The 15,426-nt window shown below is 40.1% G+C and overlaps 1 protein-coding gene across 1 annotated transcript; it reads left to right on the top strand.

The window, feature by feature from the left end:
• The first annotated feature begins 296 nt into the window (after positions 1-296).
• Positions 297-13,543, top strand: chaf1b (chromatin assembly factor 1, subunit B). The gene is made up of 14 exons (XM_004557879.3): positions 297-395; positions 756-911; positions 2,893-3,025; positions 3,178-3,298; positions 3,468-3,571; positions 3,658-3,754; positions 5,420-5,504; positions 5,829-5,922; positions 6,020-6,089; positions 6,187-6,278; positions 6,375-6,534; positions 7,776-8,312; positions 10,751-10,839; positions 12,924-13,543. The coding sequence occupies exons 2-14, from the start codon at positions 786-788 to the stop codon at positions 13,016-13,018; spliced, it is 1,803 nt and encodes a 600-aa protein (XP_004557936.1). The 5' UTR covers positions 297-395; positions 756-785; the 3' UTR covers positions 13,019-13,543.
• Positions 13,544-15,426: the final 1,883 nt, after the last annotated feature.

Here is a 15,426-nt window from a genome sequence, read left to right as displayed (position 1 = left end):
TTTTCATCCACTTTCATGATGGCAATGGTCCCAAATTCACGGTCAATTCAGTAAAAACATACCTGAGTAGGAAAAACACACAATGCTATACTATCAGTAATTGATTAGTCTCCCCCCCCCCCTTTTTTTTTTTATTTTTTTTATTCTGTATATCAACGTATGTTTGCACGCTTCACTAAGTCGCCATGTCTGGTGTTTATTACATAGTAAATATATGAAGAAATGAGGGGATGGCCAAAGATCTTTGCGGATTACGTCAGGAAAAAAACAAAAAGTCAAGACTATCAATTGTCCCCGCCCTTTCCGTGTTTTTGTCCAATCACGGCAGACCGGAAGTTTTGAGAGTCTGGAACGCGGGAATTTACCAATTCTGACTGAGCAGGACAACAGAGAAGGTAAATACTGTCACGTACTTCCAGTTATCTTCGTTCAGATTAATAAGCATTTGTAATTCGTCTGCATTTATAACGGGCACGCTCCTTAGCTAACAGTAACTTAACACAAATGTTCATGAATGGGAATGATGTCCACTGTGTTTAGCCGTAAACCAGTCCAGCTAACCTGCCAGTTTAACTGCTAACGTGTTAGCCAGCTGTGCTCTATATGTTAGTGCAGCCAAATGAGCGGCTTTATCAAACTGTTTTCTCTAATCCGTATTTCAGAGTCATTGTTGTACGTTTTGCTAACTAATGCGTTCATATGAGTTGATTGAAAACGATCTAGGTGGTGAATTTACCGTGTTTTTATCCCTTGAGGTCGGTGCCGAATATAAAAATTGAAAAGAAATGAAGGTGGTAACGTGTGAGATAGCATGGCACAACAAGGAGCCAGTGTACAGTCTGGACTTTCAGCACAGCTCAGATGGACGCATTCATCGACTGGCCACAGCTGGAGTGGACACCACAGTCAGGGTGAGTGGAGACAGCGGTCAGAACATCAGGTTAACTCCGTAAGAGGTCGACGATTTTTATTTTGTTTTTAATTAAATAAAATGTGAAATAAAGAAGAAAAAAAAACAGTGATTTAGTCTATAAATGCAGCAGGAAGAAGCGAGTCTCACGGATGTAGAAGACGCAGGTATTTGTACCCATCAGTTGTTTTTTTCTTCATTAATTGGTCATAAAAACACTTAGCTTAAGAATAAGGACACAGAAACAGATAATATGGAGAAAATTTTTTTTGTTAACTTTCTGAACAGTCCCAGTGCAGGTAGACAGAGTACAGTTGTAATTATAATCTTCCATATACTCATCATGAATGTCATGGTCATTTTGGGCTTTTAGTGATTCCTTCTGACTTTTCTTTTTCCGGGGTGAAATGATTGTACAGCGTACATCTTTAATGACTTAAGAAAAATAAGAATCTAGTACACAAGTATGAATTTAAAATTTAATGCTTGCTTGCTTTATCCTTTCTAAAACCAGTTATGGATGTGTGTTTGGTATCATTCTTCTGTTGGAACACCTGTTTTACTGCTGATTTGAGGTGAAGTTGAATAATTTGGTGGTAATTCTCCTATAAGATTCCATCTGTTAGGTAGGAGGTTCAAAGGTAAGGTAAAGTTTATCACCATGGGTTTAATCTGGTCAGAATGCAAAGAAAACAGCCTAACCATTGATTTTCCTTATGTACTGGATTATTTCACTTTAACTTAAAGGAAGACACACATGGACTACTAAACTCTAAAAGAGAAAACAAGGTTGGACTTTAAATCATTAACTTGAACATAAATGTTTAAACTCAGAAGAACAAATCAAACTGACCTCAGCCGCCGCCCTATGTGGGAGTGAAAAGAGTGAGTGAAAGGGAGTGCAGTCTTTATACAATGTATGCCAGGTGAGTTTATTTAAGGCACAAAGAAAATCAAGAACCAATCAGTGTTGAGAAAGTCAAGAGTGGAAACGAGGTAAATTGCGGTCATGTGAGGGAGAATGAGGAAAACAGGAAACAGAATAAGAATCTTTTACTACATCATCCACTTTGTGCAATCTACCAGTACCACTTACAAAACAGCCCTGGAGCATGATGCTGCCACAACCGTGCTTAAAGTTAGTACAGTGTTCTTGGGTGTGAAAACCTCACCATTACCTCACCATAATTCTTCTCCAGAAGGCCCTCGTTCACGTGGGCATTTCAGTCAAACTTAAAGGTGTCAGTTTTGGAGCAGGGGCATCTTTCTCAGGCAGAATCCTACAATCTACATCTACAATTCTCCTTCTTAGATCTTCACAGAGTTTCTTGGATTTTGAAGGACCAGAGTGTATGTAGAAATCTGGCCACAACTGTACATTTAAGCAAGTGTTTCACTGTGCATTTGTCAGGGTGATTATTGACCTTTTGTTTACAGAGACTTTTTCAGGCCCGCTTTAGCCCTTAGAGAATGCCTCTCTTAAGGCCCATAGGATACTGGTTAACACAACAAGTCAAAGATCCTTAGTCTGAGATCTGGAGGAGGCACAAATCCCTGGGAGGGTTGCATCAGGAAAGGCATCCTGTATAACACTCTTTGCCAAATCAGATAAGGAGAACTACTCACTGTGGTGGCCCCTTGTGACTAACAGAGCAGTCAAAAGTAGTCCTGTTTTTGTTTTTTCCTTCTCAGACACTGGTGACAGTCTCTAAGTCATGATGCACCATCAAGCAATGCGATGTTTTCATGTTTGCGTACAGCAAGGTTTTAAATTATCAAGGCACGTGACATCCTTAAAGGGATGATCCACCTAATAGCAGTTATTTAAGTATTAAGATTTTTAATACATTTACCCTTTTTTGTAACCTTTATCCTACTAAAATTAATCTGTGGACGGAGTATTGTTTGTGAAGAGCTGTATGTTGCACGGACAATTTACCGAGAATTTTTAATGATCTCTTTTCCTAATGATGTTTTTGCAGCTGTGGCGGGTGGATGCTGGTCCAGACGGGAAGGCGGTGGTAGAGTTTCTGTCTAATCTGGCTAGACATACAAAAGCTGTCAACGTAGTGCGCTTTAGCCCCAACGGAGAGCTGCTTGCTTCAGGAGGAGATGGTATGTTCCACGTAGTAGACAGACGCTTCTCAGCCTTTTCTCCATTGCAAACATGCGTGTTTCTATTTAAAAGCAACTGTTGTTTTTGTTCTCAAAACGAAACATGTTTTTTTAAGAAACAATAATAGAGGCCTTTTAACGTTTTGATGTAGATGCAATAATTCTGCTGTGGAAGCTCAACGACTCCAAGGAGCTCGAGCAGGCCTCTGTGTTTCAGGAGGATGAGGATGCTCAGCTAAACAAGGAGAGCTGGACTGTGGTCAAAACGCTTAGGTACGCTAGAACAGCAAGTGCTAATGTTTGCTAAGGTCAACGAAGTGAGACTCAGTCATAAATGGTGTTTAATTACTTTGTGTGGCACTCTGGTTGTTGAAGCTTTTATAACTATAATGCCCATGAGATGTGGTTATAGAAAGGAGTTTGCTATCTGATTTCTTTCCAGAGGGCACATAGAGGATGTGTATGACATCTGCTGGACACGTGATGGAAACTTCATGGTGTCTGGATCTGTTGATAACACAGCTATCATGTGGGACATCAATAAAGGTTTGTGGGTGCATACATTTTATCTGTGATGCTTTTATCTGGTGTTATTTTTGACTTTCTGTCTATTTTGTTGTTTGTGTTTTTAGGACAGAAGCTTTCTATCTTGAATGACCACAAGAGCTACGTGCAGGGGGTTACCTGGGATCCCCAAGGACAATATATTGCCACTCTCAGCTGTGATAGGTGATTCAAACATGGATTATACTCACTGGCGACTTTATTAGGGACACATTACTAAGTCACCTGGTGGATCCTCTTTTAACACCAGAACTGCTTTAATTCTACATCACTTAGGCTACGTCCACACGTACACGGGTATTTTTGAAAGCTGAGATTTTCCGTTTTAGTTTTAAAAAAAAATCCCGTCCATACGTAAACGCAGAAATGAAGGAAAACGCTGCTATGAACATGCCAAAGCAGCAGGTGGCGCTAGATTCCTAACCGTGCAGAAATGTTGGCCAATCAGAAGTCTAGAAGCCTCGGCGGGAAAAAGTAAACAGCTGGGGCATAGAAGCAGAACAGAGTCGTATGTGTGGAGGGACAGTAACTGTGTGTGTATATGTAAGCATTTAAACACTGCAGAGAGTAGAATTAACAGTATTGTAGAAATTCATTTCACCGAAACAATAACGTGGCGCACAGTGTGACGTCAAAAAATGCGCACACCTTTGACGCTGCGTTTTCTCCGTTTTTCTCGTCCACAGGTAAATGCAAAAACGGAGTTTTCAAAATATCCACCCTGGCCGGAGTTTTTAAAAATCTCTGTTTTCAGTGACCGAAAACGCCGTTTACGTGTGGACGAAAGGTGGAAACGCATAGAAAAATCTGCGTTTTCAAAAATACCCGTGTACGTGTGGATGTAGCCTTAGATTCAAGAAGGTGCCTAAAACATTCCTCAGCTATTGACATGATGTGAGCACACAGTTGCTGCAGATTTGTCGGCTGCATAGCATTTATGTGAATCTTCTTTTCCTCTACATTGTAATGGCGCTCTATTAGATTGGGATATGGTGACTGTGGAGGCTGTTTGACTACAGTGAACTCAGTGACTTCATCAGAAAACCAGTTTTAGATTACTTGAGCTTTGTGACATGACACGTTATCCTGTTGGGTACACTGTGCCCATAAAGCCGTGGACATGGTCAGCAACAATAGTCAGGTAGGCTATAGCATTTAAACGATGTTCAGCTGGTACTAACGAGCCCAAAGTGTGCCAAGAAAATATCCCCCACACCTTAACACCTCTATCAGCCTGAGCTATTGATGCAAGGCAGGTTGGATCCATGCTTTCATGTTGTTTACACCAAAGTCTGACCCTGTCATTTGCAGCACAAATTGATACTCATCAGACCACACAACATTTTTCCCAGTCTTCTATTGTCCACTTTTGGTGAGCCTGTGAGGATTTTAGCCTCAGTTTCCAGTTCTTAGCAGAGTGAAGTGACACTGTGTGTTCTGCTGCTGCTGCTGGAGCCCATCTGCTTCAGTGGTTGAGGGATTCAGAGATGCTCTTCTGCTTACCTTAGGTGTAATAAGTGGTTATTTAAGTTTCTTTTGCCTTCCTATCAGTCCCTTAAATCACCTTTATTCCCTATTATGAAGCTCAGTTTTCACTTCAGCAGGTTGACTTGACAACGTCTGCTTGCCTAAATGCACTGAGTTGCTGTCATGTGATTGGCTGGTTAGATCTTTGCATTACCAAACAACTGAACAGGTGTAACTAACAAAGTGGGCAATGAGTGCAGTATTGTTCCTTATTAAATGATTGTATTTGATGTCGTGTAGGCACTGGCATTGATGTGTCAGCACGCTGATGCTCGGAATATTTTTGTTTCTCCTCCCATTCAGGGTGCTTCGTGTGTACAGCACTCACACCAAGAAGAAGGCCTTCAGTATCAGTAAAATGAGCTCTGGGCCGCTTGCAGAAGGAGAGGTCAGTCGTGCTTCTTTTTACAAACTCTCTTCAATGTCTTAAAGGTGGTTCTAATGTCTCAGTTACTTCTTTCCAATCATTTTTATTAGCACCAGTCTGGTCTCTCATAAATCTGAAATTCTGAGAAATCTGTGTTTCATCCAAGCTGATAGTTGCATGAGCCACAATACCTCTCTTAACTTTGCAAAAGGTGTTTTGAGGTTTTTCCTGCTTGTGTTATTCTTATTCCTTAACCTGCTCTTTAACAAGTTTATAAAATCAAATATAAGAAATTAAATGCTCTACCAAACTGTCCAGAGCGAGTTAGAACTGTTGCCTTTTCAGGTGAAGCAGTACAGGATGTTCCACGATGACAGCATGAGGTCTTTCTTTCGCCGTCTCTCATTCACACCAGACGGGTCATTCCTGCTTGCTCCCGGTAAACACAAAGCATGCTTTTGAAATCTTGTGTTCTAACAGTGCAACACTTTTTTTCTAATTTCGCCTCGCTGTTGTCTGCTTCTTTGAAACCTCAGCTGGATGCGTGGAGATAGGAGAAAACATCATGAATACCACCTACATCTTTTCCAGGAAGGGTCTAAAGAGGTATCTTTTGTGGACTGTTATTGTATTTACACCCTATTCAGAGTCTGTTAAAGTTTAATAATCTGTGTATATAAATATCTTTCTGTGTGTTTTATAGGCCTGTTGCTCACTTGCCGTGCCCATCTAAGGCTACACTGGCTGTGCGCTGCTGCCCTGTCTACTTTGAACTGAGGACAAAAAAAGGAGAAGGCAAGGACATTCAAGCAAGACTGATTATTTCGGACTAGTTTTCTTTTCTTGTGTTGTGTTCTTTGTGTCACTCCCATTCCCATTTCTTCCCTACAGACGGTACTGTCCAGGCTCTTCCCAACGTATTCCAGCTGCCGTACCGTATGGTGTTTGCCGTGGCCTCTGAGGATTCAATCCTGTTGTATGACACGCAGCAGAAACTTCCATTTGGCCTTGTGTCCAACATCCACTACCACACACTCAGTGATCTCACATGGTAAACTTTCTTTTTAGCCGTTTTAGCACAGGTATCTATATTTAACTTTTCAAAAGCAAAAGATGACAGGAAGATATGATAATGTGCACACAAAAAAGTAATATGTATTTACTTATTTGTTAAAAACAGCCAAATCTGTATATTATTCACTTGTTTTGAGTGAAGCCTGATTTTCTTAAAGGAATATTTTGTCTTAAAAATACAAAACAACACAGCAATACATAAAAGCAGATAATCTGTACTCACAGAACACACACTTTGAGGTTATAAAGTACAAAACTTCATGGCATTGCCATCAAAACCACAGAAATCAGCAAAAGAGAGGAAGACAGAAGCAGGGAACAGCTAGTAATAGGCCAAATTCATCTTTTATATGATGGCTGCAGCAATTGGAATAAAAGACCTTTATTTGTCACCGTGATAAAGGGAAAGCTTTCACCTCTTGGAAGCCAATATAGATAGGGGTTAAAGAGTAGCAATGCCATGTGAAACATTTGCCTTAAAATGAAATGCGCCTAATTTGTCTTATGAGCTCCAGTAGATGTGCTTGCTTTGTCGACAGGCTTCAATCAGATACATAAGCCATGTATTGCTCAGCCAGAATATAGCTAGCATAAAGGTGGAATTTGGCGAGTGTTACTAAAGAACATGACTGGCTCAAATAACTCCTGTTATTCAGTTATTTGCCTGAAGATGCTTTATATTGTAAGGTACAGTAGGAAGGAAAAACTCTTTTAACAGGAAGAAACAGGAGCCAGAGTTTTATACAGTACGTGTTGATGAGTGAAAGTTGAGTAAAGAAAAAACATTCAGTGCATCAATATCTAGTCAAATGTGATGGACAAACAAGATTTTGAAAGATTTTTCTCCTTAAAGTTATACTTCTCCCACCACCTTTGCTGCATCTCTGCTGCTATCTATGGGCTAAATTATCAGTGACCAAACAGTTCATCCACTGCAGCACAATACTGCAAACTACCCAGTTTAGCCTGCACTTAGAGTCCAGCATAAGCTCTAAATAACATGAAGTTATCAGTTAATTTGTTGCTAAAGACATGATCGAACTTATAATAATAATTTCTTACAGTCAGTCTTACATTTAATAACCTGAAAACTTGTAACTTTGTGAGCATTCCTTAGTCTGATAATGATATTTTATGTGTGGATTTATGCCCATGAAGTAGAGAGGTGGATGGTAAACTGTAAATGTTTTACCATTAAGCAGACTTTATCCCTTGCAGGTCCCGTGATGGTTCCTTCCTGGCTGTGTCCTCCACAGACGGTTACTGCTCCTTCCTGTCATTCTCTCCTGGGGAGCTGGGCACTCCACTGAAAGAGCCGCCCACCCTGGAGGTCTTTGTCCCAAGCAGTGGTGTTGAGAAAAAAGGCAAGAAGGCATCATTGGCCAAAGGCTCATCTCCTATATCCCAGCCGTCACCCCCAGCCCCACCTGCCACATCCCAAGCTAACCAGGGCAAAGACGCCCCCTCTCTAACCTCCCCAGAGGAGAAGAAGAGCACCCCTCGTGCCAACTCCAAACCTCAGCCCCGCAGGATCACCCTCAACACCCTTGAGGGATGGGGAAAGCCCACTACTCCTAAAGCCACGGCCTCTGCAGCACCTCAGTCCTCAAAATCTGGGAGCACAAGCGCCCCTTCCACTCCCCAACCACGCGTAACCCCCCTCTCTCCATCCACACCAAAAGTCCTCAACAGTGCCAATACTCCTGGGCCCGCAACACCTAAGAGTGCTGCCACATCAAAAGGGCCCACTCCAAGGTAAATATTAGAGCAGCTGTCTTTGGGATTCTGTCAGGGTGGCAGAAAGTAAAACGGGTAAATAATGATGTACTTAGTACGGGTATGTTTTTATTTCTTTTGTATGCAAGTTGTTTTCTCGTGTAGCTGCCAATAGAAATTCAAAGCTGTTTCATTCAGTCTTTAAAAAAAGAAAGTGCTTCACACCCTCAACTTTCAAAAACATAAAAGTTTAATAGTTATTTTATTTAAAAAAATTAATTGCTTAAAGGGAAAGTATTGTACTCATTTCTAGCTCCACTTGGTCTCTTTGACAATAGGTTTTCATTATTATTCACAGTTCACAATAAGCCATATTTGTCTGAAACAAGCTGTTTTAGCTCGTTTGTCCTTAGACACCTTTCCTCTGTCTGCCTCTTACAAACAGAAGTTTTTGTGAAAACAGAACCGTGTGCCTGATTTTACCGGATTAAGGTTATCTATGACATCATACAGTTTCAAAAGTAGAAAAAAACAGTCTGAAACAGAGTTTACAACAGTGTATTCCCTGAGGCTCTCAGGAAGCCTTGTACATATTGGTATTTGTATAAACAGACACTTTATAACTGCTGCTTTTATACATGTAGACACAGTCAAGAGAGTGACAGCTAAAGCTCAAACCAAGCATAAGAATGGGGAGGAAAGAGGATTCAAGTGGTTTTTAACATGGCGTCGTTGTGCCAAATGGGCTGGTTTGAGTATTTCAGAAACTGCTGATCTGTTGAGATTTTCCTGCACAACAACTGGGTGAAATTTGCGTTGTTGATGTCAGAGATCAGTGGAGAATGACCAGCTTACTTCAAGTTGAATGGAAGGCAACAGTAACTCAAATAGAAGCTCTGTGCAAACAAGGTATCAAGACAAGCATCTCTGAATACACAACACCTTGAATCTTACGTGGATGGGCTACAGTAGCAGAAAACCACACCAGGTGCCACTGCTGTCTGCTAAGAACAGGAAACTGAGGCTACAGGTCACACAGGCTGATCAAAATTCAGCAATGGAAGTTTGGTAAAACATTGCCTTGAGTCATTTGGATGGATTGTTTGCTGTAAACAACATGGAAGCACCGATCATTCCTGTCTTTTATCATTGGTTCAAGGTGGTGTTTGTGGTGTAATCATGTGGAGGCCTGTATTCTTGGCATATTTGGGCCCTTAAGAGCAACTGAGCATTGTTTATATGCTGCAGCCTACCTGGTTAGTACTGATGCTAACCATGCCCATTCTGTTGTGACCACAGTGACTTCTAATTGGCTGCTTTCAGCAGGACAACGCACCATGTCACAAAGCTCACATCCTTTCAAACTAATTTCTTGAACTTGACATGAGTTTACTCAAATGGCCTTCAGAGTCCACAGATCTTAGTTTAATCTGAGCACCTTTGGTATGTGGTGGAACGGATGATTGATAAATCTGCAGCAGCTGTGTGACTTCTATCACGTATCAGGCCTTTTCTGAAAGCACAAGTTGGTCCTAGCAATGTGTACCTAATGAAGTGTCCCACAAGTGTATGTGGGGAAAAAAGGAAATCAAAAAACACCTCCTTAAAGAAAGAACTTATATGCTTGTACATATAATTTGTGGATGTTTTGTTTTGTTTTTTTGACAGTAAAGTTTTAAACAAAAGCGTCTTTCAAATCCATGTTCCACAGTTTATTAGGAGTTGTGTCTAAAAATCTGTTATGAGGATGAGCGTCTCCAATTTTGAATATTATTCAAATATATTTTACAGGAAAGGGAAACTTGCTGAAACCCACTCGAGTGATCTAGAAACACAGTGGAATTATTCATTAAGCATGTAATGTAGAGATAATAAGTGTTGTTTGTGCAGCAGCAGCCTTAAAGCTTCACTGTGAGTATTAAAGCTTCTTTTTAGATGCAGCGTGGCGCGTGTGAAGAGTGCAGTTTGCCCTAAACTACAGCGTATGCTAATTTATGGAAATATATAATCTATTCAAATCTTTGACCGGACTTGTATTGACTACATCTACCCTCCTAGCCCCCTTGAATGCAGTTTGAGTTTTCAGAGTGTGAAAAGTAAGAAAACACTGTGCTCTTTATAGTGTATAATATGCCTTCTTTTGAATAAGTTAAGAGAAATATAAATAGCTCTATTTGCCGTGTGAGGTTTTTGTCGGTTAATATGTGCCCAGCACCTGCAGTGTGAACAAAGCCCTGTCTGGTATGAGGGATTCGTTGGACCCCCCACTGACTACAAAATAATAATCACTCTGTCAGACTGCTGGCAGACAATAGCAGGCCTGTGCATGCTTTTGCGTACCCCCTTTTTCACATCTGTAACTTGGAACGTTTGACTAATTTTCACTGTTGGGCAACAACAAAACAAAAGACGATAAATACACGTTGTGTTGCTTTGAGGTCTTTTCAGCATTGCTACTTTTTTCTCTTTGTTTGCAGGAGAGTATCTTTGACTCCCCTTGCACCCCGGTCTCCAGCTGTTGGCTCACTTTTCAGCCCTCTCTCCTCCACGGAAAAGGCCAAACACGGTTAGTAAAGTTTTCGCCGTCTTTTTTAATGCTGAACTTTCCACGATAATCAACTTTTATAATGGAGAGTCGAGTGAGATGCTTACAATTATTAGGTGGCAAGAGCCCAGGGATTGTTGTGGCCCTCCCTAGACTGAGTGATAGTAGCAACAACTTGTCTTATCCTATGTTTAAATCAGTGTATGTTATTGTGCCTTTATTACAGTACCATATTTGAGTTGGATTACCTCTTTATGTACACGCTCTTATAGCAAGCTTGTAGCAAGTTATGGATTTGTACTAGAGCTTAGAACATATATATATTTTTGAAGATCTATTTCACCTTGAGTCTTTTTGTAGCTTAAATTGTTTACTGACATCTCTGACTATGACACAGCTACAGATGCATTCAAAGAAGCAGGAAACAAAAGCAGTCAGACAGGTTGCAAACAAGCCAGCGGCATAGTTTGATTAGGTGAGCCACTTTGTTTGGGAGTGAACATCAAAGTAAGCAAACCTGAAAGGGCTATATTAATTCTTCAGTGCTAAACTTTTGGTCTGTTTGATACATTTTAGCCCATTCTTCTTTATAATGTTGCTTCGGTTCACTGAAGTTTTCAGGAATTTATTTATGCATATCTCTCTTAAAGTCATGCAGTTAGTTACGACTGACTGGACCTTTGAGCTGTGCTTAGGATCTTTGTCCTTTTGCACGAAGCCTTTTAGCCAAGCTTTAGATGTGAGACACAAGGCCTCACATTTGATGCTGTTATGATCAGTCACACTGATTATTTTGCTGTCAGCTAAATGGCTGCTTTTACAACGAACTATAATTTTCGAAAAATATGAAAAGGTTATATGCATGACACAGAATGTACTTAACTCTGCACTGTAACCTTCCAGGTAACCTCCCAAGAAATGTGCCTACACGTTAGGTCGACACCATTTGATTGGCGTGGAAGGCGTAAATTATGACATAGATCTTCCACTGAAGCGTTTCTTTTATTAACGAGCAATAATAAGTATTCAAAGGAAGCTCCACCTCTTTGCTCTTTGCGGTGTGTAAACAGACTCTAGCTCCACATTAAACTGGGCCATCATCATCATCTCTGCTGCTGTTGTGGTATCAGTGTGCGTGTGCTTAATGTCAAACTTTTTATTCACACGCCGATCCTAAATGCATTTGTATTGCAGGTCTGTTTTTAGTCGCAAATGGGGTTCGCGTTTCCATGGTGACCATGATGTGCTATAGAGCCCTAAACAGTTATTTAAATTTCACAGCTCTATCATTAAGACATGGGAGAATCTGATGAGCTCATAATTGAGTATTTCATTAATTAATGTTCAGATTATTTCTCAGCGTATTTTTGTTTATTCTTGCACCTTCAGCCCTGATGGTGTTTAATGTACAAAACCCCCCAAAACATCATGCAGTGCAGAAAACCCAGAATTAATGCCGAAGTCCTGCTTTCTAGTAGCAGATCATGGCAGGGCTGGCAAAATCGCTAGCCCTGCCATCATATAGCCCCGGGACGTCGGGCTAGCGATTTTGCGAGCCCTGCATGGGGGTGCCAAAGAAGCCCAAATCATTACCCCTCGAACACTGTGGTTCACAGTTTGCAAAAGGTGTTTACGCTGATATGCTGTGTTTTCACCAAACATCTCCATTATTGTCAAATCAAACTTTAGGTATCATGTTCTTTTTAGAGAGAAGAGGCTCGTTTTCATTGTTTCATTCCAAATCAGTCTTTTTTAATTGCATTGTCATGAGTCTGAGACGTAGCTGTTGAGCATTGCACAATCTGACCTTGAGTTGAATTTGCTGCGGCACGAGGAAGATTGTGACATTGCGTTAACACATATCTGAATCCTCCAGACCAGCAAACTGCTAGAACTTGTGCTCACACTTGCTGAAAAATGATTTGGTACATTTGATTGGAATTACCTGGCTACTACTTAGCCTCTTAATTGCTATGCAAACAGTAAAGGTGGGCTTACATTTTTTCACAGGACTGGGGAAATGTTGCTTTTCGCATGACTGTACACGCAGCAGAAGATCACACAGAAACAGGCTATGACGTGTAACCTTCTTTTTATTTCACCAGATCGTCCTTCTCCTCCCACTGATCCAGTGTGCCAGCCTCCAGAATCTAAACGACCCAAGACCACCCAAGAAAAGACCAGCGTCACCAAGGAGTAGTATAAACTGAGAAAAGTGTGGTGCTGTAAAATAAGACTAGAGTATATAAAGCAGAATGGAAGTTGAAGACGCATCAGCAAAAGAGCACTGAGGCTCCACATGAATTCACAGTGTTGTGTGCAATAGCATTGCCTTTGCGTCATATTGATCTTAGCGACTGGAGCTTTACATTTCACTTTATGTACTCAGTTATAAAGCAGACTGTATTGCAGTTTATGTCCTTTATTCTTTTTTTTAAAGGTGTTTTGTATCATACGATAAACAAGTAATGAGTTAATTGTATTATATTTGTGTTGTGTGAAATTTAAAAGCTTGAGTCAAGTTGTTTCACTTCTCCAGAACATGATTGTGAAGAGAAAACTGTACTGAAAACCTGTAGAAGACAATAACAAGCACTTGAAGGGTTTTGACTTTGTGTGAGCTTTGAGTTTATATAGCATGCTGAAGACTTTGGTTGAATAGGGTGACTTCTGTTGTTAAGCATTTGCATTTTCTTATTGTCTAATAAAAGATGTTTGATATAAAGTGCAAGTTCTGGTGGTTTATCACATGGTATCTAAATAATAAATAATTAAAAAGAATATTTACCTAATAGTAATTAATTACCTGACAGAAGTGAGGTCAAAGTGATTTGAAGGCGGGCAGTTACATTTTAAAAACAAATTGTAACGTTAATCTCCCTTTCTTTGCATTGCTAATAACATTTTAACCATATTTGTTATTTCTATTGTGCCCTTCATGTTAACATGTCAGTTTACTGATATAAATTGCCATGGTCTAAATTGTGCATTATCAGTGCTGTCAGTAATAAACCTTTTGAGTTATAAAAACAATTCTTCATTCATTACCCTAAAGCAACAGTCTTTACAAATTCACCCACCATCATCTTCAAGCTCTATTAAATTAATTAATGATGCTGTACTTCAGTGCAACAATCTTTGAAAAGTAGACGGAAGCACCAAAATTTGTGTTTGTCTCTCTAGTGCCATCCATTCAAAAAATCCCATTGCACACTTGGAAAATTCCAGATGTTCTATTATAGGCATTGTTTCCCTTTTAGGAAGCAGTTTTACTGCAGAACCACTGGTTCATTTTCAGAGGTTTTACTCTGGAGTTTTATGTTTTTGGTAGCAGGGAAGTCAGTTTCCAACTTTACTGTTTTTGTCTTCATTTCTAATGTAAAACACCAGATAAGCGCATTGACATATTTATTATGACAGTATATGAATAACGAAAGGTCTTTGAAGTTAGCCATATTTTGTGAATCATATATCTCATAGTGAGAAGACATGTTGCTCCTGTGGTCCTGTGTCTCAATGTTTTTTACTTACATGCATGAATCCCTTTACCCTTGGCTCAGTTATCCAATGCCGGAACACCCTGTCAATTGGTTCAGCTGTCTAACCATCCACCCATCCATACATTTTTTAACCATTAGCCTAGGGGAGGCAGGGTAGTAGCTGGAAAAGCTACCACACAGAGACACTCACTGATTTATATGCACACCTACAAATGCTTCAGAATTACCAATTAACCTGACACGCATGTCTTTGAACTTTGGATGAGAAGGTTCAAACTTTTCTTGAAGAACTGTGCTAACACTGCACCACCATCCTGCCAAGAATCTGATTAATGTATAAGCTTATACGTAACTAATCTAAATAACAAGCTAGTTAGCCAACACCGAACCACAAGCTGAGTTTCCCAGCAGTAATGTGACGTCCTCCTTATTCTTGCTCCCTTAGGGGTCGCCACAGCGGATCATCTCCCTCCGTCTCACCCTGTCTTTAGCATCCCCCTGTCACATGTCGTCCTTCACAACATCCTTTGTCAGTGTAGCTTTTCCATCCAGTCAACTTAACATCTTCTCCATGTTCTCTCTTCACCCAGTTTAGTCATGAATAGACTTATTTTCATGAACACATCTGGGGCAATTAAGCATTAAGGATCTTGCCCAAAGATACTTGTAGAAACACAGATTGGAAAAATAGTTAAGGACTCAACCGCCGGTCTTCTGAATAGTAGGCATCATTTTAAATCCCGAACCAGCATGAACATCAAGCTTCTTTGATCCGTGAGAAGTGGGTAAGAAAAGAGGGTCAGTTCATCCAGGAGATTTGGCTAAAACACCCAAGACATGTTGCACTCATGTTGACAGCTTTTTTAAAAGTGTATATGCATTATAAAAAAGCTTCATAGTAATTTCTGACTTTTAAGGTCATGATCGAAACAATCAAACATTCAGAATTTAACACCAAGATAATTTATAAATAAGTCTAGTTATTTTTGTTTTTAAAAAATATGCCTTTTTACCAAAGTTGACAACCATATTGAAAGTAACAGTAATAGGTTGATTGTCTTTATCAAAAAGAGTAATGACAAAAGAGTACAGTATGTGACAACGTGGA

The sequence above is a fragment of the Maylandia zebra genome, linkage group LG16 (assembly GCF_041146795.1).
Source record: "Maylandia zebra isolate NMK-2024a linkage group LG16, Mzebra_GT3a, whole genome shotgun sequence".
Taxonomy (NCBI): domain Eukaryota; kingdom Metazoa; phylum Chordata; class Actinopteri; order Cichliformes; family Cichlidae; genus Maylandia; species Maylandia zebra.
Note: the sequence above shows the minus strand (reverse complement) of the source record. Positions and strands in the feature narration are given on the sequence as shown.

What these genes read in the sequence shown, in the direction of transcription:
- chaf1b (XM_004557879.3), top strand. Translation starts at nt 786, where the DNA reads ATGAAGGTGGTAACGTGTGAGATAGCATGGCACAACAAGGAGCCAGTG. An exon ending in ACACTCAGTGATCTCACATG is followed by an intron (nt 6,535 to 7,775) that starts GTAAACTTTCTT and finishes TATCCCTTGCAG; the next exon opens with GTCCCGTGATGGTTCCTTCC. An exon ending in TCAAAAGGGCCCACTCCAAG is followed by an intron (nt 8,313 to 10,750) that starts GTAAATATTAGA and finishes CTTTGTTTGCAG; the next exon opens with GAGAGTATCTTTGACTCCCC.